The sequence below is a fragment of the Petaurus breviceps genome, unplaced genomic scaffold (genome assembly GCF_028583685.1).
Source record: "Petaurus breviceps papuanus isolate PSGF00001 unplaced genomic scaffold, PetGlider_PUasm1.0 214, whole genome shotgun sequence".
In the NCBI taxonomy this organism is placed as follows: Eukaryota; Metazoa; Chordata; class Mammalia; order Diprotodontia; family Petauridae; genus Petaurus; species Petaurus breviceps.
In genome coordinates, this window is record NW_027185863.1 from 6818593 (window position 1) to 6844795 (window position 26203).

Genomic DNA, 26203 nt, shown 5'->3' on the forward strand with positions numbered 1-26203 from the left:
ATGAAGAGAACAGTGAGGGGAGCAGTTAATTTCCCCCTTTAGGTATAAGTGTCAAATTGAAACTGGGAGCTGCCTAAATTTCTATTTCACAATTTTTCCTGTATACGACCTCTTTTCCTTTTGATAGCATTGTAACAAAGTGCCATCATTGTCATTTTACAAATAAGACAGGCGAAGCCTACCGGCTGTGGGGAACACAGCCCTCTAGATCCTCAAGTGTGGCCCTTTGACTGAGGACCTCGATTGAGTATCTAAGGGACCACAAGTGGCCTCGAGACCACAGGTTCCCATCCCCCCAACCCCGCCTGGCTGCTACTCTTTTACTTACTAACTTGCAACCTTAGTTTTCTCACCAGGAAGATGAGGTGGTGTGAGGGTGGGAGGCCATGCAATCTTTAAGGCCCTTTCCAGCTCTAAATCCTAAAATCCAAATGAGGTTAAATAAGTGGTTTGCCTAGGAACCCAAATCTCCTAAATCTCTGTCTTGGGGAGCCATTCATATTCTCTCACCCGATTTGCCTTTATTATGGTCAAGCCCTGGGACAAAAATTGCAAACTGACCCTGAGATGAAGTTGAAAGTAGCCTGGTTTGTTTGTTGATGTACCAGGGATGCCCTAAGGAAAGGAATATTCAGGGCTACAAAATCCTGCAGTAATGGACAGAGCTAAAAAGAGAAGGTAGTAAAGATTCTGTCGTCCTGTCAGTGGCATGCACAGCGCGCCTGGCCAGAAGCACCAACCTTGACCACAGAATTACCGCAGCCCAGCTCGTGGGGGCAGTTCATGCTTTCCCACACCGAGTCCTGGATGCACGTGTCTCGAGTTTCAACACTTGCAAGTGCTTTCCCCTCTAACCCGATGGGGCACTCAGTGGATCCAGGAATCGAATTTGGGGGAGCTCCCTGAACCCGGGGAAAAGAAGTAAGAGAGGTTGGGGAAGGAGAAAGAATGAATAGCTCTGTTCAATTTGCCTCCAAGGGCTGAGGTTTTGGGAAGAGGGCCGTACCATTTGCCTCCTTCCAGGTCCCCCGCCCCCAGGTCCCCGCGCTCACTTTCCCACCCTGGCGGTCAGTTGCGAAAAGGCATCGCGGCCGCGCGGGAGTGAGGGAGAGAGCTAAGAGAGCGGCTGGGAAAGCGCCCGCCGCGCCGCGCCGCGCCATTACGAAGTCCCGGGGAGGAGACTGCCTGCCTGGCGAGCTCTCTTCCACGCTCCCCGCCCCATCCCCCGCTGCTTTCCCCGCCTCCCCTTCCTGCTTTTGGGAGCAGCCCCCTCCCAGCCTGGCCCGGCCCGCCGGCCCCCCAGTCCCAGCAGTGCTCAGGCTGCTGGAGCCCTTGCACCCTGGGGCTGCGTGCAGACGCGCGCCTGTGGCCCGGGTGCGAGGGGAGCTGGACTTAGTGCCTGCGGCGGCGGAAAAAGAAAGGAGTGGAGGAGGAGGTGGCGTTGGAGTCGTGTTGGAGGACGTCCTAGAGCTGCCGGGAGGATGTTGGGGGTTGCGGCGGGAATGACCAACAGGTAACAAGATGACTCCCTCTTTTGCAAGCCTGCCCTCCCGCCCCCATTCATCCCCTGCTGCTGCGGTGGCAGCTACGGGAGGAGGAGGAGAAAGTGGAGAAAGAGGAGGCGGGGAATGGTGCGGAGATTTGCGCCCGAAGCTAGCCAACGTGGGGCTCCTCCACACTTGTAGTTCGCTCTTTCTTCTCTTGCTCCCCCCCGGCGCCGGGGCGCTGTGGGGGTGGCAGCTCCTGGCCCCGGCTGCCAGCGTGTGTAGGTGCTGGGCGGAGGAGCTGCCCTGGGGCTGCGGAGGAAGCCTCGGTCCATCTGGCCAGGTTGGCAGCTAGGGCTGCGCAACTCCCGGGGACTGGGGCTTCAGGGTGATTGCCGCACCTCCGCGCCGAGAGCTCGGGCTACGGGAGGATCGATCACCTTTGGTGGGGGGGGAGAGGGAGGGAAGCCTCTGGTGGGCCAAGGGGCGATCTTTTGTGCCCACCGTACGACTCGAGGCAGGGGCAGGGGTCCATTTGTCTTGGTTTAGTGGAGCGATGACCTGTGCCCACCACACCTCTGGAGGCAGGGGGGCATTTGTCTTGGTTTAGTGGGGCCAGAGGAGAAGCAGGGTCCGGCGTAGAGGAGCCTCTGCAAGGGTAGAGAGTTTTCTTTTCTTTTTTTTTTAACCGACTCAGCAGTTGTGCGGTCGGTGTTAGCAGCCGTCGGATGGTTTTTGATGCCTTTTCGCTCCTCCCTTCCCCCAGCCCCTGGAGTGGGCTGGCCAGCTGAGGATGTCTGAGTCCGTAGTGAGTCTGAAGTCTTCGTCTGAATAGTCTTCAGCCCACGATCTGGACTTTGACCTCGGCCTGGATCGGAGTGGGTGTGGGAAGGGTGACCGGGGGTTAAGCCAACCCGGGTGGGTCAAGGAGGTTGAGGGAGTGATGGGGCCTGGAAGGGAAGCAGCTGGCCCCCGGAAACACCAGAAAAGATTGAAGTGCAGCAGCACTCAGTTAATTGAAAAACCTGTGTTGTCGTCCCAATTCCCCAGAGCCAGGCAACTGAGAGGCAGATTAAGGGCACAGTGACTAACGACAATATATGTGTGCTTGTTGGTGCTGCTCTTTCAGGACTGGGCTGGTTTTAGAGCAAGCTGGATGGAACTCTGGGTGTCAATCAATGCTCCTTTTGCAGCTCGAATGCTGTTTTAGTGGTGGCTCCCTGTGCAGAATGGAATTCTAGCATTTTTCTAGTTACCTACTTAGCGATTGAAGTTCTGCCTAAAATTCTCCCCCTTCTCTGCCCCCTTTACTGCAAAATTGTGGCACCTCGAACCTACCAAGGAAATGCTCACTGAATCTTTGTGCATTTCCCTAAAGATTCATTTTTTTTTTGGTGGGGGTGAGGGTGGGGGCAGAGAGCCACAAGTAGATATGTTCTTGTGGTTTAGTGGAGCACCGTGTTAGAGTAGAAAGAGCCAATGGACTCGGAGCCTGAGTGACTTGGGTACAAATCTGATACTTAATATCTGTATTATCCTTGGACAAATCGCTTCGTCTCTCTGAGCCTATTTCCTCTTTTATGAAATAGGGGTTGTGTTACTTGAAATGGCTACCAAACAAAGTTGTGAGGAAAGCCTAATATAGATGCCAGTAATTATTAATTATAATAAATGTCAGGTCCTGATTGATTTTTGAGGAGATTGTTCATTTGTGTCTAAGAACCCTTACCCCAGAATCCAGTTTTTAAGAAGTATTTGATGGAGGGGCGTCTAGGTGGCACAGTGAATAGAGCACCGGCCCTGGAGTCAGGAGGGCAGGAGTTCAAATCCGATCTCAGCCGTGTGACCTTGGGCAAGTCACTTAATCCCAGTTGCCCTACCTTCCCTCTAAAAAGCAAAAAAAAAAAAGGACTTGATGTTTTTCCTTTGGATGTGACCTTTGTGTGTGCATTAGTTAGTCAAAAAGCATCTTCTTGGGTGGCAGTGAGTAGAGCACTGACCCTGAAGTCAAGAGGACCTGAATTCACAATACTTAACACTTACTAGACATGTGACCTTGGGCAAGTCACTTAACCCCAATTGCCCTGCCTTCCCCCCTTCAAAAAAGCGCTTTTAAAAAAAAAGCATGTCTTTTTTTTGGGGTGCTTTTTGGAGGGCAGTTGGGGTTAAGTGACTTGCCCAAGGTCACACTGCTAGTTTTTGTGTTGTCTATGCCAGGATTTGAATTCAGGTCCTCCTGATTACAGGGCCGGCGTTTTATTCACTTCGCCACCTAGCCACCCACTAAAAAAAGCATCTCTTAAGGCTTACCATGTGCCAGGCACTGTATTAAATGCCAGGAAGACAAAGAAAGACAGAAGCTGTCACTTGCCCTCCAAGAGCCCACTTTCTGATGTGCATAATGTATCATTTGTAATGCATTTTAAAGTTAAAATGTATTTTTTTTTCTTTTTCTTTAAATGTTAAATGTTGAGTTAAAAGTAGGAGAGTGGAAAGTCTAAAATTAAGTATTAGTTGCCTGCTGTAATGCCAGGGAGGATGGGTATTGAACATTGGGTTAGTCATATGCCTCTCTAGTCTGCTTTTCTCTTTTGTTAAAGGAGATGTTGGACTAGATGAACCTACAGTCTCTTCTGGTTCTGATAGTCTGCCTGCCCATCCAGCCCAACAAGCATTTATTGTTGTTTATGATATGCCAGGCAGCAGAGATACAAAATACTAAATAAAGCTGTCCTTTGCCCTCCCTCTATGGAAGGAGATAAATACTTGGACACCTGCTTTGATTTCTGATTTCTTTGATGACTACTTCCTTCAGCAGTGCAGAATGCCACCCTTCCTATTCTGTACAGCTATTGTTAATAATAGTAGCATTTAAAGAGGCTTTAAGATTATGCATTTATTTGATCCTCGAAACAGCCCTGGGAGAGAGGTGATATTATTATTTCCATCTTTAAGATGAGGAAACCAAAGCACACAGAGGTGAAGTGACTCCCCTAGGGTCATCCAGGTGTTAAGTGTCTGAGGTAGGATTTGAACTCAGGTCTTTGACAGTCCAGGTCTCAAACTCTGTCCATTGTGCCCAGATCCTGCAGATGCTTCCACAGGATATCTGCCCAGCCTTCTGGGGACTTTCCTGGGGATTGCTTTATATTTGCTGTATATCAGTGGAGCATAGCACTGCTTATTGGTAGTCCTTTGTTAAACCTTTCTAATGATCTCTTAAACCATTTCTTCTGGGTTATTAATTATTAGTAATCTGCTGCATGTCTAGCCTGCCATGTCATCTTTCTGGTGATCTCCAATTCTTTGGAGACTGTGGTATTCTACAACTCAGTCAGAAAGCATCACAGGCAGAATATTGGTATTAAAAGATGGGCCTTTGTTTCAGGGAGAAGCTTGAGGGCACTAAAGCATTGTGTAATTTCCCAAATGCAGATATAAACCAGCTCCTTCTTTCCCTATTAATTTCTCAGCCCAACTCACTGTCCATCTGCAGTGCTTGTCCAAGATAACACACACACACACAAACACACATAAATGGCCTAGCTTCATAACTGTATATCATAATCTGAACAATAGGCTTACTTCCTCCACCTAGTTCATGATCTAAGGAGCTTTTACTCTATAGATGGTGCTACTGATGAATTGCAATGCCTTAATTTATGTCACCTCCCACTTCAATTTATTAGATCATAGGGCAATTGTGCTTTCATTCAAAACAAGGTTAAATTTTCAGGGTTCTGCTACAGAACTGCATATTCGACAGTTTTAAGTTTTTTCTCTATCTTACGATGAGAGAGACAGGAAGAGGAGAGAAAGAGGAGGGAGGGGAGAGGAAAGAAAGAAAGGAAAGAGAAAGATGAGAAGGAAGACAGAAAAGGGGAAGAGGAGAAAAAAGATAAGGGAAGAGGAAAAGAGAGGAAGGAAAAAAAAGAAGAAATAAAGGAAAGAAGAGGGGAGATAAAGAAGGAAAAAGAAGGAAAGGGAACAATCATTACCTGAAAGGAACCACAAAGATCACCTGGTTCAGATGTGTTAAACTCAAATAGAAACAAGTATCTGTGCGCTTTGACTTTGTTTTTCAGCTGTTCTCAGAGCATATCGACTTAGAATATTACAAAGTAATATTGTTTATGTGTTGAATTTTTATTTATTTTATTAAACATTTCACAATTACATTTTAACCTAGTTTGGGAGTTTTGTTGGTTGCTTGGGAATTTGACAACTTTGATCCAGTCCATTCCTCAGAGAAGTTAAATGATTTATCGAAGAGTAAGTGGGATTGGGATTGGAATTGGGATTGGAACTTGTATCTTCTTTACATATATATATATATATATGTGTGTGTGTGTGTGTGTGTGTGTATGTATATATGTATGTATATTTTTTTTTATAAAGCAATTGGGGTTAGGTAACTTGCTCAAGGTCACACAGTCAGTTATTTCTGGGTGGGTGCTAAGTGTCTGAGCCTGGATTCGATCCCTAGGTCATCCCAACACTGGAGCCAGTGCTCTGACTCGCTGTGCTACCTGGCCACCCCGGAACTTGTATCTTCTAAATCCAAATATAGCATTCTTTCTACTATTTCCACCGCACTATATACATATATGCATGGATTTTACTTAAAAATATAAAAGACAGCATCATATAAGTAGTACTTAAGGTTTACAGTGCAGCTAAAGACCTTATTCCATTTGAACTTAACAAAAAAGTCCTGTAAAATAGGTACTACAGGTGTTGCTATCCCCATTTTACCGATGAAGAAACTGAGTCTTCAAAGTGATTTGCCCATTATAGCTATTAAGTGTCAGAGGTTCAAACCCAGATCTTTCCTGATTCCAAGCCCAAGTATTTTACAAACTAAAATGCATGCATCTTATTTGGGATTTTAAAATGGGAAGGGTCATGGTATCATTTTCAGATATCACCAGTACATGTGAACTTTCTGGTTCTTAATAGAACTTGGTGACCAAGTCTTCTGGGTTCACTGAATGGATAAAGTGAAGCTGTTGGTACAATGAAAAGAACTCTGACCTTGGAGTCAGGAGACCTTAGTTCTCTTCCTGGTTCTGTTGTTAACTTGCTGAGTAACAAGTCAACTCACTTGATCTTTATGACTTTAGTCTTCTCATTGGTGAAATGAGGAATTTAGACAGAATGACCTCCAAGGTATTTTCCAGGTCTAACATTCCATGAGTCAGTGAGCCACTTGAGGTTTAAAACTTGTGCTGTCCTTTGATAAATGTTTTTTTAACCAGTTGTTATATCTCTTTTGTTGGGGAGAAGAAAAAATATTATGTTAAAATATTCCATACAAGGATCCACGAAGAATTTACAGAGTTTTTTGTTTTATTTTGTTTTGGTGTTTTATTTAGTGGAGTTTGGAGTGGGAAGCATTCTTATAGTACTCAAAGGTTTTCAGAATTCTGTCTTAAGAAATATCTTACTTGGTCCTTAAATAGACCTTGGGAGATAGTTGTTATTATTATCCCTATTTTCCAGATAAAGAAACTGAGGCAGACAGTGGTTAAGTGACTTACCTAGGGTCACTCTACATTCAGTGCTCTTTTCTGTGTGTAATGGGAATGTAAATTTGTAAGATCTTCCCTGCCCCTAGGCTAAAGTGCACCTGGAGCCTGGGGTGGGAGGCTTGTTTTTCAGTAAATACCTCTTGATTGGCCAGTGAGTCAATAAGGTTGTTACAATCTCTGAGCCAGGAGAAGGCTATATAAGCCCTGATATGTAGCTTTGTTTTGGGACTCACTTTGAGAAGTGTTCTGTGATTTGATCTGGATTCTGGGAAGCCGTTGTCCAGAGCCCCCCGGCTTTGAAAAACCCAGATGTTGAAACCCAGATGTTGATTTGGTATGGATGTAATGGTTGGACAGTTTGGAAAGCTGTCTACTTGATCTGTTTCTGTCTTGATAATTCTGCCTGTGTACTTTGAAGTTCGGGATGCTGACCTTTTTCCCCTGAACGAGGTAAACGATATATGTTTGACTGATTAAAGTAAGCTTGTTAACCCATTTTGAGTTGCTTTCCTTTATCAAAGCAGATCCAAGAGCCTGTGCTGGCAGCCACCCTGAGGACGCTTGGGGTGCTTGCTGCTACACTATGGTACATAGCTTAATGTTGTCATATATGTAAACTTGGGGTGTTGAAGAGGACTAGCACCTCTGGGGTGAGGGCTTGCCAGGTCCTCTTCAGGGCTCCCTTTGGTGTCCCCCTGCTTCATCCAATTTTCCCCTTTGTCCCAAGAAGTTGTAGCATATACAGTGGCCACACCCTGGTAAACCTTCTTGGCAGATGGGCTAAACCAGTTTGAAGGTAACCTGCAGGCCGCAAACCCATCAGTGAGGTAGGGAGATGTCTACCCTAAGCATGTGAAGACTTGGGTAAACAAGAAGAATTTATCCCATCGTCCATAAAGGCATCTAAAGCAGGTGCTGTGGTGTGCTTAGAGCTTGGTCAGACATCGAAGATGCCCAGGTCATCCACTGCTTCTCCTGCCATTCTTCTGTCATTGTTTTGTCCAGACACTGGAATTCAGTGACTCGGGAAGAAAGAGCAAGGCTGAGTTTGTGCAATTCTGCCTCACTTAAATCCAATTCACGCTCAAGTTAGGACATCACTCGCGACGTCATTGAGCTCCTCCAAAACGGAAGGACAAACAACCACATGTGTAAACTCAGAGCAGATAAATGGTCAGAATAGGAAAGAGAAAAGAATTACTTTACCAGGAGTCTAGAGATCAGGGTTTGAGTCTCATCTGTGTTACTCTGCCTAGCTATTTCCCCATTCTCAGCCCCAGTTCCCTCTTCTTTAAAATAAGGTTTTTTTGGATCACATCAGTAGTTCCTCACTTGTCAGCCATATTTTATTGCAAAAGACCCTTGAATCTATATGCTCACCAAATATGGTCATTTGATGTTTTTCCCCTCCTTTTTATTTTGATTTATTTTTGAAGTTGTTTTTTAAAAAAATTAACCTGTCCTTTGGACTACACTACTTCTCCTACTGAGCGATTAAAAAAATACTCAATATATATCTACATAGTTCAACAAAACAAATCCCCATTATTTCAGACATTCGCCATGATCAGACATTAGCTGAAAATGTATATCTCTTTCTGCATTTTAAGTTCGTTTTCTTTCTGTCAGGAGGTAAATGGCATATTTCATCTTCATTCTTTGGACTCCTGGCTGATCACCGAGTCAGAATTCTCAAGTCTTTCAAAATTGTTTTTCTTTGTAATGGTTTTATCCCTGTATGAATTGTGCTCCTACGTTAGCATTCATTCATAAAGATCTTCCCAGTCTCTTCTGAAGTTGTCCATTTCATAATATTTTTGGAGGTAGTTGGGATTAAGTGACTTGCTTAGGGTCACTCAGCTAGTATGTGTCTGAGGCTGGATTTGAACTCTGGTCCTTCTGACTTTAGGACCAGTGCTCTAGCCACTGCACCACCCAACTGCCTCCATTTCATCATTTCTGGCACGGTGATATTCCATTCTATTCACATATCACAATTTGTTTAGTGATTCTCCTGGGCACAACTCCATTAGTTTCCAATTTTTTGGCTAAAATGAGAAGAGGTGCTGTAAATATTTTTGTATATATAGATTCTTTCCCTTTTTCTTGGATTTCTTTGGGATATAGGCCTAGTGGTATAGGCAGGTCAGAGTATGCACTATTTCATAACTCTGGGCATAATTTTATTTTGCACTGTTTTCCCACAGGCCCCACAACCTTTGCCATTTTCCTCCTTTGTCACCTTTACCAGTCCAAATGTGAGGTAGAATTTCAAAGTAGCTTTAATTTGTTTTTCTCTAATTAGTAGCAATTTAGAAATTTTTTTCCCCTTGTAATTTTTATTGTTTGGATTTCTTCCTTTGAAAACTGTCCATTCGTAGCCTTTGACCATTTATCTTTTAGGGAATGGCTCTGTCTTATAAATTTGATTCAATTCCTTATGTATCTTGGAAGACAAACTTGCTACGAAGATTTCTTTTCCAGTTCTCTTCTAATTCTGTCCACATTTGATTTGTTTGTGCAAAAACTTTTAAATTTTATGTAATCAAAATTGTCCATTTTATCTCATGAGAATCTCATATCTCTTGTTTGGTCACGAATTAATTCTTTCCTATCTGTAGGTCTGCAGGGTACTCTTATCCTTCTTTTTAATTTGTTTATAATGTGACTTTTTATTTCTAAATCATGTATGGTATATATTTGGAGTTTATCTTAGTGTTTGTTTTTTAATTAATTAATTTTTAGTTTTCAGCATTCACTTTTATAAGATTTTGAGTTCTAAATTTATCCTCCTCCCTAAGACAAAACTTGGAATCTGATATAGACTATACATGTATAATTATTGGGGGGTTTTATGAGGTGTTGGTCTAAATCTAAACCTAATATTTACCAGACTGTTGTTTAGTTTTCCTAGTAGTTTCTACTTATTTATTTATATTTTAATTTATGGAATTAAAAAAAGCATTTCTGTAACAGTATATTTTAAAAAAGATGATCGCCCAAGAAACCTGAGCAGTGTTTTTGTCGACTAGTGAGTACTTCCCCCCAGTAACTGCGACCTTTGGGTTTATCAGATACTATTACTGTGCTTGTTGGCTTCTCTGTTTGTGTACTTTATTTAATCTGTTTATGGACCTCTGTTTTTTTACCAAAAAAGTACCAAAGCATTTTAATTTTTTTTGACTTGTAGTATAGTTTGAGATCTGGTACTGACAGATCCTTTTCCTTTCCACTTTATTTCATTATTAGCCTTGAGATTCTTGTCTTTCATTTTTCTATATGAATTTTATTTTTTTTCTAGCTCTATAAAATATTCTTTGTGCAGTTTGGTGGAGTCCTGAATAAGTAACGTAATTTAGATAGTACTATAATTTTTATATTGACTTGAACTAGTCATGAGCTACTAATATTTCAGTTGATATATGTGTATATATATACATATATATGCATATATATAAACCTATGAATATATATAAACCTACCTTCTTTAGCCTGAATAAAAAACTGCCTTGCACTATTCTTCAAATGTATGTAGATACCGTTGTAAACAAAATAGAAATTTATTTTAAAACTTCACTAAATTTACTGTAGCTTTTTAATCATCTTTTAAAATGGGTTATCATTAATTTAGAATTGGTAGGGACCTTGGATTGACTATTTACTTGGTCATGTAGCCCAAACTTCTCATTTTATAGAAGAGGAAACTGAGGGTTTTTTTTTTTTTTGGTTTTCATTACATTTATTTTACATTTATTCTTTCTGAATAAATGGGTAGCTTCCTTAATGGAGTACGCCAACTCAGACAGATGGGAGCCCTTTTATACTGCTTCCATTCGAATTTCTGGCCTCCTGAACTGTCCATGTCATGCTCCCCTCACATAGCTTGGGAAGCAGCGCACAAGCCTCTAACCCCCTCCCTGAACAGAAGCTTTCCCTGCTAGATCCTAGCTTTGATTAGAACCAGTCACCCCTGACCCACACCTCCCATCGGGAAACTGAGGTTTGGAAATAGTAAAGTGGCTTGCCTGTGAAAGGGAAGAGCTGGGATGGCTGATAATACAACTGCTATTAGGTGACACTCTGAAAGTGCTTTGAATGCCAAGCCACCTCATTCTGAATGGGGTCTCAGAGATTGTCCCCAGTGTGGGAAGCGTCCCTCCTCTCCATTCCATCTGGAACGTTTCTGTCCTCTCTTGGGAGAGTTATTTTTATGTGTTATTAGTGTGGTACTTGAGTTTCTGCTCCCCTCTAGGAGCCTCAGGGTCATTATCCTTCCTCTGCTCTCTTTAAAACAAACTATGTCTCATACAAATTAAATTCTTTCAACTAGAAGCCTCGTTTACTAGACTATACAGGGGGAAAAGAGGTCACAGTTGTATATTAAAAAAAAAAAACTCTCGGATATTAATCAGGACTGTTCTCTCCCCACTCCAACATATCCTTCATAAACTAACAGGATAATCTTTGTTTTACATAAACTAGACTTGGTTATGTCAGACCTCCACTAACATTTTTTTCCAGTGGCTGCCTGTTGACTTCTGAATAAAATTTAATCCCTTTTGCCTTCCATAACCTTTTTATCTCATATTAGCCCCCTGTAATGGAAATGCAAATTTAAAGATCTTCCCTGCCCTTAGGCCCTTTGATAGGTTTAAGAGACTCTGAGAACCTTCCTTGATTTGAAAATATACTCTGCCTTCTAATAGGCTGAATGTGGTCACATGGAGCCTGTGGCAGGAGGCTTGGTTTTCAGGAATGCCCACACCTTGATGCTGTGTGATTGGGCAGTGGGTCAAGAGGGTGGTTACATTCTCTGAGCCAGGAGAAAGCTATATAAACCCTGATGTGAGGCTTTTGCTTTGGGGCTCACTTTGAGAAGTGTTGTGTGATTTGACCACATGAGACTCTGGGAAGCTGTTGTTGAGAGCTCCCTCGCTTTGAAAAACCCAGGTGTTGATTTGGTATGGATGTAATGGTTGGACAGTTTGGAAACCTTTCTACTTGATCTGTTTCTCTGTCTTGATAATTCTGTCTGTATACTCTGAAGTTCGGGGTGCTGACCTTTTTCCCTTGAACTAGGTAAATGAAACATATTTGACTGATTAAAGTAAGCTTGTTAACCCACTTTGAGTTGCTTTCCTTTAACAAAGCAGATCTAAGAACCTGTTCTGGCAGCCACCCTGGGGATGCTGGAGTGCTTGCTGCTACACCCCCTCCATATATTCTATACTTAATGCTTCAACCAAGTTAGACTTCTTTGTTTCATGGATGCATTCTGTAATTTCCTGCCTCCTTGTATTGGTCTATCCTCTTTTTTACTTCTTGAATTTCTACACACCCTTTAAAGCTTGACTCTTCTCTGTCTCCTCCTTCTCCAGTAATGACAGGACCATGATACCTTTTTTAAAATCTTGTTTTACACTTCTACAACTTCAAGTGCTGTACTGGAGTTGGAAAGATCCGGAGCCATATTCTGCTTTAGATATTTACTAGCTGTGTGACTTTGGTCAAGTTACATTCTCTCTTTTAGCCTCAGTTTCTACATCTGTAAAGTGGGAATAGTAATAACAGCTCTATCACAGTGTTGATGGTAGGATCAAATGAGATAGATATGTAAAGTGCCTTACAAATCTTAATGTGCCACATAAATGTGAGCTAATGTTTTTATATAATATTGTAGTTGTTTATGTCTTATCTCTTTCAGTAGACTCCAAGTCCCAAGAGAGTAAGGACTCTCTTATCTGTTCAACTTGTTGAACTTTAATTCTTTATGTATCATGATATAATTTTCCCAGTGAATATTGTTCTAGAAAAGAAGTTGGGTCATTCACATAGCAAAGAGTAGCAGATGAACAACCCAAGTGCTGCCCTGGGACCCATGGAATATTGAGACTTAGACCAGAGGCATTCAAAGTATTGCCCAGGTCTGCCATGACTGAGTTATGGGAGAACGGGACAAAATTCACCCAGGAGACAGTACGGTTAAGTTGTTATTCATACCATTGGAATGAGCATTCCCATCATTGAGATCTCAGGTCCATTAAAATGATGAAGTGTTGTATTAAGTCTCTGTTAAATTGTTTTTTTTCCACAAATGGGTGGGAAAATTTGTGCAAGTACTTTATTTTCTGCCTCCTCTAATTAGTTTCCCTCCCCCTCCCCAATAGTGTGGTCCATATTTAAAGTGAAAACAGAAAAAAATCTGAACACATGGTCAGATAAAGGACCTTTCTTCTGCAAAATCTTTCTCAAGTACCCTTGTCTCTTTAAAGTGACATTTAAAGAAATCCAGGCTTGTTGATGGCCTTATCTATGTTAAATATTAATTTTTGACTGTTTCCAGGGTGTCTTCCAAAAACCTTAATCTTAAAATTGTTTTCAGAAGCAACCATTTGCCCCTGGCAATTTTCATATCCTTTCTGTAGCAGCTGTTTCCTCCCCAAACCAGACATCATCTCATCTGATACTTTTGATGTCATCAGACATTTCCACCCCAGGAACATTTTACAACTTAATTTTCCATATTAGACAATACTCCTGGTTCTAGTTAATCCTACAAGGTATTTTAATACAGTGTTAGGGAAAAAAGGAATAAAATAGGCCCTGATCATTGTGTATTATGTGCTATGAACAGCTTTGGAAAAGTTAATACCGGGACAGGTAGGTGGTACAGTGATAGAGTACCAGCGCTGGAGTCGGGACGACCTGAGTTCAAATCCAACCGCAGGCGCTTGACACACTTACTAGCTGTATGAACTTGGGCAAGTCACTTAACCCCAGTTGCCTTGCCTTCCCTCCTCAAAAAAAAAAAAAAAAAAGAAAAGGTAATACCCTAGAACCTGGAAGTTTACTCTTAATATTCCAATAATCAAAATACCTACGATTTCATCCTGGTGAGTACTTTCCCTTCTATTCCTTTATGCCATACCATAGTATAATTTCTCATTAGTTTCTGTGGCCAAAAAGAATTGTTACCCAGTGGTCAGCCCCTCTGGTGGCAAGCTTCTGTGACCTTATAGGGGGCTTTACAATTAAAGCCATCCCAGCCAAAGAGCAACAGCTAACCATGTCCTCTGCTGGTGTACAGCCTTTAAGAACACAAGGTGTCTTGATATAGTGTATGTATTTTGTATGTACTTGTGTCTTCCTGACAGAATATAAACTCCTTGAGGGCACTAACAGGTTTTGTATTTGTCTGTTTCATCCACAGTACCTAGAACAGTGCCTGGCCCATTGTAGACATTTAATAAATGCTTGTTGATTTAATAGGATTCTAATAAGGGCATTCATAATAAGAAATAATGATGACTACATACTTATACTTGTGCCTTACAGGCTATGATGTCATTTTGTTTCTCATTCTTAGCTTTCAGATCTTTAAAAGAAATGTTTTTACTCCAGTCTTGTGGTTTATAGATGAAGAATGATGGTCCTCAGAATTTAAATGATTTGCCCAGGGTCACAGTGAGTTAGTGAAGCTAGGCTGCCTAGCTCTGAATTCAGAGCTCTTTTCCACCATATTGAAAGCCATAACTGGCATGGAGAGAATGTTCAGAAGAGAGCAAGTTTGTACTTCTGCCCTGGGAGATCATTGATCCTGTGTTATTTCCCTCATCCACATTCCCTTTTTTCTCCCAATTTCTCCCAATTACTTTGCTACTGTGTGTGGGGTGGGGTGAGGAGAGGGGAAAGAGAGAGGGAATTGTTAGGGTGGAATAATAACAGATGCATAGGAATGAGAATTAGGAAAATTGCAAGTCTAGTACTGATTAATCATGTGTGACCTTGAAAACATCCTTTAATTTCCTTAGATCTCATAGAGTCTCAGAATTGAACATCTGAAAAGTGAGTTAGTCCAACACACTCCTAAACAGAAATTCCTTCTACAATATCTCTTTAAAGAATGATCGTCCAGGGGCAGCTAGGTGGCGCAGTGAATAGAACACTGAGTCAGGAGGACCTGAGTTCAAATGCAGCCTGAGACACATAACACTTCTAGCTGTGTGACCTTGGACAAGTCACTTAACCCCAACTTCCCTGCCTTCCTCCCTGCAAAAAAAAAAAAAAAAATTAAGAATGATCCTCCAGAAAATGCTATCCATGTCCAGAGAAAGAACTTTCTCTCTTCTCTCTCTCTCTCTCTCTCTTTGGTTGTTTGTTTTCTTCTTTCTTGTGGTTTCTCTCATTGGTTCTAATTCTTCTTTACAACATGATTAATGTGAAAATACGTTTAATATGAATGTATATGTAGAACCTTTATCAGATTGTATGCTGTCTTGGGGAGGAGGGAAAGGGGAGAGGGGTAAAAAATTTAGAACTCAAATTCTTATGGAAGTGAATGTTGAAAACTACAAATAAATAATTTAAAAATTTTTTGTAAAGAATGATCATCTCGCATCCACCTTCTTTCTACTTAAAGACTTACAGTGATGGGTGGCCATTCCCTTCTAGGTTAGCCTGTTTCTCTTTTGAACAAGTCTAATTTGAGGGAAATGTTTAGGTTAAGCCTAAAGCTGCCTCTACCACATTTACCCATTGATCCTAGTTCTATCCTCTGAGGACAAAACAGAATAAATTTAACTCTTCTACATGATGCCTCTTTAAATGCTTGAGATTATATAATTAGGATCTATCGTATCTTCTCTAGGGCAGTTAGGTGGCATAGTGTGTAGAGAGTGCCTGGCCTTGAATCAGGAGACTTATCTTCCTGAGTTCCATGAAGTTCCATGAAGGAGCCTGGAGATGATTATTTATCTTTATATCTCCTCCCAGCACCTCACTCAATGCCTTGAAGATAACAGGTGTTAATACATGTCTTTTGAATGAATAAACTTCTGAAAAAGTATCCATTTATTTATAGTTGTGGAACCTCTCCAGTGGTCAGACCGTTCTTTAGGACCTTCTCTTCTCTTCAGGAATGTGTTGTGCTTTTCAGAAGAATTGAAGCATTGTAACTATTTCTGGGCTTTTACACTCAACAAAAAAATGAGCCAGCACTTAAAAGGGTTCACTCAAAAGCAGAACGTATCAGAAAACAGTATTTCAGTTCAATTTAACAAACATTTCTTAAGCATCTTCTATATATTCGTTATTCTGCTAGGTGCTGGGGATGTAAAGATGAAATGAGACCCAGGTCCGGCCTTCACAAAATTCACAATCTGATGGGGGGGGGTTGGGGCGGGGTGAAGCATAAATAAAAATGATCATGATACAAAATACACCCAAAAATTTGTTGGGAGGAGAGCTTTCAGATGAGAAGAATCAGGGAAAGTTTCAAGTGTGAAACGGTGGGCATTGGAGTTGGTCTCTGAAGCTGTCTTAAGTCTTGTAAAGGAGGTAAAGATTTTAATAGTAATAAATAAGATCTGATGAATGGTGGATTTTCCCTTCAAAGCAGGGGGGACAGTGTGAGCAATGACCTGTGGTAGAAGGAGGTAGAAAAGAGAGAGCTGGGTAGTTGAAAAAATAGAGTTGGGGAAATAGTAGGGATTAGGTTGGAGCCAGATTATGGAGGCCCTTAAATATGAGGGTAGGCAGTTGGGAGCCACTGAAGGTTTTTTTAGTTAGAGGAGTAACATTATAAGAGCTGAGCGTCAGTAAGCATATTGCCTTCTGTACCTTTGAAGGTACTGGAGGATAGTATGGGTAATTGAAAAATGGATGTACCAGTGAGTTGAATTCTTTTACTTTGGCTACCCCTAGGGTTTATGGTTTGTGGGACATCATATTAAACTTAATTAATAAAAAAGAGACCCACCCTAAGTGTATCATAGATTTTTGTTGATCAGAGTCAGAGGGATTATTATAGGAGCATAGATAAGCTAGAAAGGAATGTAGAGAGGACCCCTAATTTCATTTTACAGATTAATAAACTTACGATCACGTAGGTAATAGGCAGCAGAACAGGAATTGAACCCAAGTCCTCCTTCTATCTACTGTACTGCATCATGATGATGGAAATAACCTGGGTTTTTTCTTTCTTTTATTTTTGGAGGGGGGAAGGCAGGGCAATTGGGGTTAAGTGACCTGCCCAAAGTCACATGGCTAGTATGTATTAAGTGTCTGAGGGCAGATTTGAACTCAGGTCCTCCTAACTCCAGGGCCAGTGCTTTATTCACTGTGCCACCTAGCTGCCCCATAACCTGGGTTTTAAAGAATTTTGAATGCATTTTTGGAATCCAGAATGCGCTGAGCAGTGTGTAATAGAACACAAAACTGCTCAAAATGCTCCAGGTACGACGTAGAAGAGGGCTAGCTCTCAAGGGGGAGCTTTTGCATTTTAAAATAAAATGCTGCTGGTGTATTTGGGAAGTGAAAAGAAGAAAGCGAGGACCATGGTTCTCAGGGGTAAAGACCCCACTGACTTCTTTCTTAGGGGTCTGTCTTTGCCACTATTATGGGGGAAAGGAGGTTCAGGGCAGAGCCCACTCTTCTGCAGCTGGGCAACTTGTTTTGATCTTTGGGGAGAGTATTGTCGACAGGTCATAGAATTAGCTTTAGAGCCAGTGGCCATCTTTTCTAATGCTTCATTTTTTCAGATGGGAAAACAAAGGCCACATGGAGGTTAAGTGGCTTCCCCGAGGCTGGATCTGAGCCTAGGGATGTTGACTCTAGAGGCAGAGATCTTTCCACTGCTCTCCAGTGCCCACCCAGGGTCCCTTTAATTCCTCCATTATGGGCTGTAGTCACTCAGCCAATCTGAACAACCCCAGACCATTCATAGAAGCCTTGATGAGTGATCTTCATTTGTGAACTGAAAAGTCCATTGACAGCATTGCTTAGAGAATACTGTGATGTTTGAGTCACCAACATGCAGAGAGAATTATCAGTAAATATGAGAAAGCAGCTTGGCCATCTGGTTTAATTTAGCCGAACTCTGTATGAAGTCTGTTCTGTACTATGGTTATATGGAACCGTTAATCTCTGTAGCCATGGAACTTTGGAAAGCAATGTGAGAATTATGGGCATGAAATCCTTTTCGGTGACTACATATTTGGAAACTCTTTAGCATCATTTTCCAACCTCAGAAATGTAGATATGGGATCATCTTAACTTGTACGTATATGCAGTGACAGAATTGTAGAAACCTGGAGCTGTAAGTGACCCCAGATGTGTCTTGTCCAACCCATACCTGAGCCAGAACTCCCATCTACACCATCCCTGACATAGTCATTCAGCCTTAGTTTGAAGACCTCTAGGTGATTTGGAATTGAATACCTAATCATCTAAACCATTCCATCTTGTGGGATAACCCTAGTCATTAGAAAGCTTTTCCTTATATTGCATCAGGGCAGTGATCTCTGTTTTCTGTTTGCCTCTCTTTATGGAGGTCAGAGATGTCTGGAAGATAAACTTGTGAATGTTTAGGCAAATTGTTAACAGCTTGGGAGCAGAGCAAGCATAACCAGGGTGGGTTGATATCAGTATGAACAATGGACTAATCTTCTCAGAGCTCTGTATTAGCAAAATTACTCTTACTCAGAACACAGGACAGAGAGCCTAGAGGCCAGGAGTCTTAATTAAGAGGTAATAGTGATAATCCAGGAATGAGGAAGAGACAGAACTATTCAAGATTGTATCAACCAGATTTGTGGGTGGAGGCCAAAATCAAAGACAAAGCAAAGGTTCAAGTTTGTTTGACCTTGAGCTTTGATCTCTAAACCTTTTTTTTAATCCTGTATCTTATTGGTTAAAAAAAAACAAACCTTTGATCATTCATCCCAATATTTGCATATTTATTTACAAATTGTACTTGTACTACTCAACTAATACTTGCATGCTTTATAAAACATATAAGGGGCGGCTAGGTGGCCAGTGAATAGAGAACTGGCTGGCCCTGAAGTCAGGAGGACCTGAGTTCAAATGTGACCTCAGACACTGAACACTTAACTAGCTGTGTGACCTAGGGCAAGTCACTTAACCCCAGTTGCCTTCACCCTTCCAAAAAAACCCCCAGACTTATACAAAAATAGAAATGAAAGAGAATAAAAGAAAGATGAGACAGTTGATCCTGGAGTCACTAGGGACACACTTGAGTTATATTGAGTAGGGTTGGGACATGGTCATATCTGTGCTTTGCAAATGTCATTTTGGCAGCTGTGAGGCCAGTGGCTCAGAGAAGAAGCAAGGAGGCCAATTAGGGCCAATAGACCAATCTGTCACAATAGTCCAGGCAAGAGATGATGAGGGCCCAAAAACTATGGTGGTGATTCTGTGAGTAGAGAAGAAGAGGAGAGAACCAAGAGATGTTGTGGAAGTAAAATTACAATTTTTGGAGTGAAGGAAAATCAGAATCAAGGATAGCAAGATATTGAATCTGAGTGACCAGAAGAATGGTGGCACACCCAACAATAGTGTAGTAGACAAGCCCAGAAGAGGGTTAGAGATAAACTGATGATTGAATATAATTGGGGAAGGGAAGGGTGACATGGTTGATCACATAATCCTAGCTTCAGGTCAGGTCCCCACTTTGGAGACCAATGACTCAGAGAATGTTTATGTCATTAGCAAAAAAAAAAAAAAAAGTCAGAAGGAAGAATGAGTCTTCAGGAACACCCAAGTAGTGCTATCAAGTCAGCAGTTAGAAACAGTGGACTGCAACTTAGGGGAGAAGTTGGGCTAGAAATGGAAGTTTATTAGTCACTCATGTAGAAGTGGAAATTGAAATTGAGAATGAATATTGTCCCCAAAGAAGAGAATTTAGAGAGCAAAGAGAACGTTAAAGGACAGAACCTTAAGAAGGGTTTACATTCAGGAGATGCAGCCAACAGAAGAATGGAAGGTGTGGTCAGAAAGGTAGGAGGAGAGACTCTCCAGGTGGAGGTCAGCAAGAGGAAGAAGGAGCAGAACCTGATGTTAATAATGACATGGAAAACAGTGATGGAAGAAATCTTTTGGAGGGGTAGCATGATGGCTCAAGAGAAGGGTTATTTATTTTTTTTATGTACGAGGGTGGCCTAAGACTAGCTGTTGGCAGAAGGAAAAGAATAGAAAATGAAGTTTAAAGATTGAAGAGAGAGAGAGAAGATTGGTAAGGGAAAATTAGTAGTGTGAGATGCCAGCCAAGAAAACTGATGTGACATATAATTGAAATAAATATACTTGTCTTCCCAATGGGTAGGGGAGGAAGGGGAGAATATTTGAATTCAATTTCTTTTAAAATAAAATGGTTTTTTTTATTTTTTTTAAAGCAATCGGGGTTAAGTAACTTGCTCAAGGTTACATAGCCAGTTATTTCTGGGTGTGGCACTGAGTATCTGAGCCCAGATTTGATCCCCAGGTCATCCTGACACTGGAGCCGGTTCTCTTACTCCCTGAACCACATGGCTGCCCTTAAGCAAGTGGGGTTAAGTAACTTGCTCAAGGTTACACGGCCAGGTGTTTCTGGGTGGGTGCTAAGTGTCTGAGCCCGGGATTCGATCCCCATGTCATTCTGACACTGGAGCCGGTGCTCTTACTCGGTGTGCTACCTGGCCGCCCCTAAAATAAATGTTTAAAAAATTAAAATAAAAAAAGAAAACAATTTCTTTCTTTCTTTCTTTCTTTCTTTCTTTCTTTCTTTCTTTCTTTCTTTCTTTCTTTCTTTCTTTCTTTCTTTCTTTGTCTTTTTGGAGGGAGGAAGGCAGGGCAATTGGTGTTAAATGACTTGCCCAAGGTCACATGGCTAGTTGTGTGTGTGTGTGTGTGTGTGTGTTAAATGTCTGAGGTCACATTTGAACTCAGGTCCTCCTGACTCCAGGGCCAATGCTCTATTGACTGCACCACCTAGCTGTCCTGATTTTATCTTTTTAAATGAATGTTTAAAAAATTAAAATACAAAAGAAAGAAAACACTGATTTTATCTTAGACTTCATTAAGAGAATTAGAGCTTGAAAAAGAAAACCCAGAATAGATGTCTCTAGTTACTCTTTCAGGTACTCTCCATTCTAGGCAGGTTGACTTTCTAATTCTCTATGGTGTAGTATAGGGAAAGACGCATTTAATTGGAGAATATAAACTTTCCCACTTTTGTCTGTGTCCTCAGTGCTTAACATAGTTCATGGTATACAGTAGGCACTTGATAAATGCTCATTGATGATGATGATGATCAATGAAGCATTGATTGTTACTACTATAATCCAGGTACCCTGATAGTTCCTAGGAGCTTGACTTCATAGTAGACTATCTCCTATTTCCTGTCATTCCTTCAGTTCCTAAGACAATGCTGTGCACACCATGGGCTTTGGGTTCAGTAGTGCTGACCCGGAGTGCTCCCCATATACTCATGAGATATCTCAGATGAGATCTTAGGGAATTCACTTCACTTTTCTGGGCTTCACTTTCCTCATGAAGAAATGTAAAACGAGGGCGGTGGATTTGGTGGCCTCTAAGATTCCTTCCCCACACCCACATGTTCCTATGATCCTGAAATGTAATGACTGCCACATCATCCATAACAGTCATTAACATAGCAGGTCATTTATAGCTAAGCCAGCAAACCCTGACCATTCATCTCTAATAAAACCTATGTCTAATTTTGAATAAGTCTCTTATTTTTAGCCAGTATTATAAATACTTATACTTAAGATTCTACAGAACTTCATTGAAAGACTATTCATCGACATATATGAAAGGAAGATAATGTCTAGAGGGCAGAGCAGTAAATTTGAGGAGGAATTTAAAGAAAAAAAGAAAATAACGCAGTATTCGTTTGGTTAGTATCATGTTGCCCAGATTTTTTTATGGAAGGGAAGAAAAGAATGAAGATGCTAGTACTTGAATTATAACTTTCTTCTTTCAAGCAGCTGCTGTCAAGTAATTCTATTTCTGTGACCTGTCTTTGGCCAAGGAAGTGACAGAGGGTGGTGGATTTAGAATTCTGACTTTATTGAAGGGATGAAGAATGGATGAAGATAGGCTTCGTTTCCAAAAGTCCCTTTTGGAACCAAATAGAGTATTAGCTCTTTGCTGAAGCAGCATTTTCCTTCCTCTCTCTCCTGGGGACTGTGAAGTGATGATTAAACGATCTTTAACCATGTTAAGAATTTTCCTGAATATTATTCTAAGTGTTCTCAGTTAAGTATGAGAGCCATATTACTTATAATAAGCTTTTTGTTCTGGTCTGGACTTGTGATTTCATTGGATCAGAATACTCATGAAGAAATTCCATCTGTGTAATTTATGGTCTTAGAGAGTTTCCAGGGGACCACTGAAAAGTTAAATGAGTTGCCCTTAGAAACATAGTTAATATGTTCATAGGTCATAGATTTGGATATGAAAGGGATGATACCTGCATTTTACAGATGAGAAAACTAAAGGCCCCAAGAAATGACTTGCTCTCTGTTCTTCTTGTCGGGTGACTCTGTCTACTTTGAATATTTAGTATGTTTATCATGTCTAAGTTTTGGTGGTCCCCAAGATTCTGTCTTACTTAGTTAGGTCTTCTCGTTTCTCTCTGCTTTCTTTATGACCTCACCAGCTCCCATGGATTTAATTACCCTCTCTGTGCAAGTGACTCCCAGATCTACATAACTCACCTAGTCTTTCTCACATCTCTGGCTACTTATTGGACATTTCAGACCGGATGTTCTACAGGCATTTGAAACTACATGACAAAACTCATTTTCTCTTCTCCTCCAAATCCTCCCATCTATGGAATTTCCCTAATTTGACTGAAAGGATCATCATCTTTCTGGTTTTCCCAGTGTGCAATCTTGCAGACCCTCCTCCCCTCAATATTCAATCAGCTACAGAATTTTGTCATTTGTGCTCCCATAATATCTCAAATCAAAAAAACTAAGATCTGCCCTGTTTACCGTTCCTCACCTATGATATCCCAGCCTCTCTCCTGGTGTGTTTACACCGGTTGTCCTTCCTGCCTAGAATGCACTGTTTCCTCATATCTGCCAACCTCCTAGAATCCCAACTTTTAAGCACCATCTTTTTTTTTTGCTTTTTGGAGGGGGGAAGGCTGGGCAGTTGGGTTTAAGTGACTTGCCTGAGGTCACACAGCTAGTAACTGCTGAGGTCATATTGAACTCAGGTCCTTCTGACTCCAGGGCTGGTGCTTTATTCATTGTTCCACATAGCTGCCCCTCCTTTTTTTTTTTTTTTAAATTTAAAAATTCTGAACCTAAATACCAAAAAAGAGCATTTCCTTACACTCAGAATAAAAAAAGAGGATTCTATGGAAAAGTGTAAATCTCCATTTCATATTGTTTGCTTTTTTTTTGGAGGGGGGAAGCAAGGCAGTTGGGGTTAAATGACTTGCCCAAGGTCGCACAGCTAGCAAGTGTCAAGTGTCTGAGGCCATATTTGAACACAGGTCCTCCTGACTTCAGGGCCAGTGCTCTATTCACTGCACCACCTTGCTGCCCTGCTTTAAAAAAAAAAAAGTATGTAAGTTCTCCTTTCAAATGCTCCCATCTGAATGTCCTTATGTTCTCTTCTGTGCGTCCAAAAAAAATGCTAAAATAATGTTACAATGGCCTTTTTGGGGACATCACTGCCCTTCCTAACCACCCTTCCTCTTCTCTCTCCCCTCCCATTTAAAAAAGCAAGAGAGAGAATGAAAGAAACCCTTGTAACAAATAAACATTATCAAGCAAAATGAATTCATACAGCAAACCCTGACCCCAGCCATATCCAAAAATGAATGTTCCTTTCTGTACTTTGTGTCCATCACCTCTCAGGAGGTGAGTCATATGCTCCATCACAGGACCTCTGAAGACATGGTTGGTTATTGATTTGATGTGTTTTTAAGTCTTTCCAAGTTGTTTTTCTTTGTTGTGTTGCTGTCCTTGTATGACCTCTTCTCCCGATGATCCAATATTTGTGGTATTTTGTGATACCAAAGAGTTGGGAAAAAAAAGTAGGTGTCTATTTATTAAGGAATATCTAAATGGATTATGGAGTGGAATGGAATGGAATGAACCTGACTGAAAAATAAATAATATCTCACATCCACATATCTCATATTCTCTCTACTTACATAAATGTAATGGAATAGTATTGTGCCTTAAGAAATTATGAATGTGATGAGTACAGAAAAGCATAGGAAGATCCATATGAACTGATGAAAGCGAAACAGTCAAGGAAACAACATACTTGTATATTGTTGTATAACTACAATAATTTAATGGAAAGAATAGCCACACACCAAAAAAAAATCAAAAGTCAGTGCAACAAAATTATAAAGATCAAGAATGATTTGAATGAAGAGGACACCTCCAACCCATTATTTTGTGGAAGGAAGAACCACTGGTGTTATGCATTGAATGTTCCAGACTTTTAAAATGCATTTATTATCATCATTATGGTTAATTATTTAATTGTGATGATTTTATTTCCTCTTTAAAAAATACTATTTGTAATATGGTATGGCTCTCTGGGAGGGGGAAGGGGAAGAATACTGGGGAAGACTGATATTTAAAAAAGTCCAGCAGACGTCAATAAAAGCCCATTAAAAAATAAATTGTTCTCCTGATTTTGCTCATTTCACTAGGATTCTCTGAAATGATCTCTTTCATCATTTTTTTATGATAACAGTAATAAACAATCTGTAGCACCCTTTTAGATTATTCTTTTCTTCCCCTTTAATCTCCTCTTCAGGATCAGTAAAGGTTGTTTTGTTTGTGACTATTTTCTCTCTGGTATTATTGTCCTTTTTAACCTTCTTTCTCTCCATTCCTATTTGTTTCCCTGTTGTATTTGATGAATTTCTACACTAAATTGTTTGCTTTTGTGTGCATGTTCAATTTTCCTTTGTCTATTTTAGAAAGGAGCAAGGTTTATTAGATACTCACTTGCCCCACACCTTCCTTCATGTATTTATATTTTCATGTACCCCAAGGAAATCTACCCCTTTCTTCCTCCTTTCTATACTAGTGTATTTCTCCTTTTCTCTTTTCTAGATCTCAGAACAGAACCAATCCACTCCCAGGATCCCTTTCTTCCTTCCTTCCTTCCTTCCTTTCTTTCTTTCTTTCTTTCTTTCTTTCTTTCTTTCTTTCTTTCTTTCTTTCTTTCTTTCTTTCTTTCTTTCTTTCTTTCTTTCTTTCTTTCTTTCTTCCTTCCTTCCTTCCTTCCTTCCTTCCTTCCTTCCTTCCTACCCTTTTTAGACATTATACTTCTTAAATGACTTATTTATTCCCTCTCTATTAGACTGTTAAAATTACATCATTAGAAATCTCCTTCCAATTGCTCAAATAAATTTACTTAATTGGGTTTCTCTGGAGGCTTTTGTTTGTGTTTCAAACAGTTCTGGTCATTTCATCAGAAACGCTGGAAAATTCTCTATTCCATTAAAGGAACATTTCCCAGCCAAGGTTTAGATTCAGCATTGCAGGGTAACTTATTCTTGGTTGTGAGACTTATCTCCTGCCTTTTGGAATATTGTAGTCCAAGATATTCTCATGTTTATATAGGAGAAGCTGCCAGGTCTTCTATGAGCCTGACTGTAACTTCCTTAGTACTGAAATTGCTTCTTTCCAGAAGCTTACAGTGTTGCTTTTTTGTCTTTTTTAATGTGGGAGTTCTGGCTTTGACTGTCATTCCTGGGACTTTTCTTCTAGAGGTTCCTTTCAGGAAGTGATTGGTAGACTCTCTCCATGTTTGCCCTCTAAGTCAGAGAGGTCTGGGCATGTATTTCATGTATGACTTCTTAAAATATGTTTTTTTTAATCGTGGTTTTCAAGGAGTCAGGTGTTTCTTCAATTGTGCTACCTTGACCTGTTTTCCAGTTTCATTGTTTTTTATATTAGATATCTTAAATTTTCTTTTAATTTCCACTTCTAATATTTTGATCTTTCAGTTCTCTTCTACTATTGCTATCTCAAGGAGGCACTGATTATTTCTTGGTCTTCTCTAATTTTCAGAGATCCATTTCTTGGATAAAGTTTACCACTTTTGTCTACTAAGTTACTTATTTACCTTCCAAGCTATTTATTTACTTTCTACTAATTTTCTCAAGAATTTTTTTTAATCTCTTGCTTCATATCTTCCAAGTATTCATATAATCCTTGTTCAGAATCTATTTATTTTTCCATTTTCTTGCTGTTGTTATGTAGTTACTCATTACTTTTTTTCAGGGATCTTTAGATTTGCAATAATTTTTGATGCTTACCATTTTCTTTGATTTACTCATCTTTCCAGCTTTATTTCTTGAATTGGGTCTTTGTGCCAGGAATATTGTCTCTTTTTGTTTTTTTT

At 40.6% G+C, this 26203-nt stretch overlaps 1 protein-coding gene across 1 annotated transcript in view; it reads left to right on the forward strand.

Annotated features, from left to right (window-relative positions):
• Nucleotides 1–1246: 1246 nt before the first annotated feature.
• Nucleotides 1247–26203, forward strand: part of LIMS1 (LIM zinc finger domain containing 1) — a 215390-nt gene continuing 190433 nt past the window's right edge. The window contains exon 1 of the mRNA XM_069094011.1: nucleotides 1247–1513. Within this exon, the coding sequence (XP_068950112.1) occupies nucleotides 1482–1513 (32 nt within the window). The 5' untranslated portion in view covers nucleotides 1247–1481. The remainder of the gene's footprint in view (nucleotides 1514–26203) is intronic.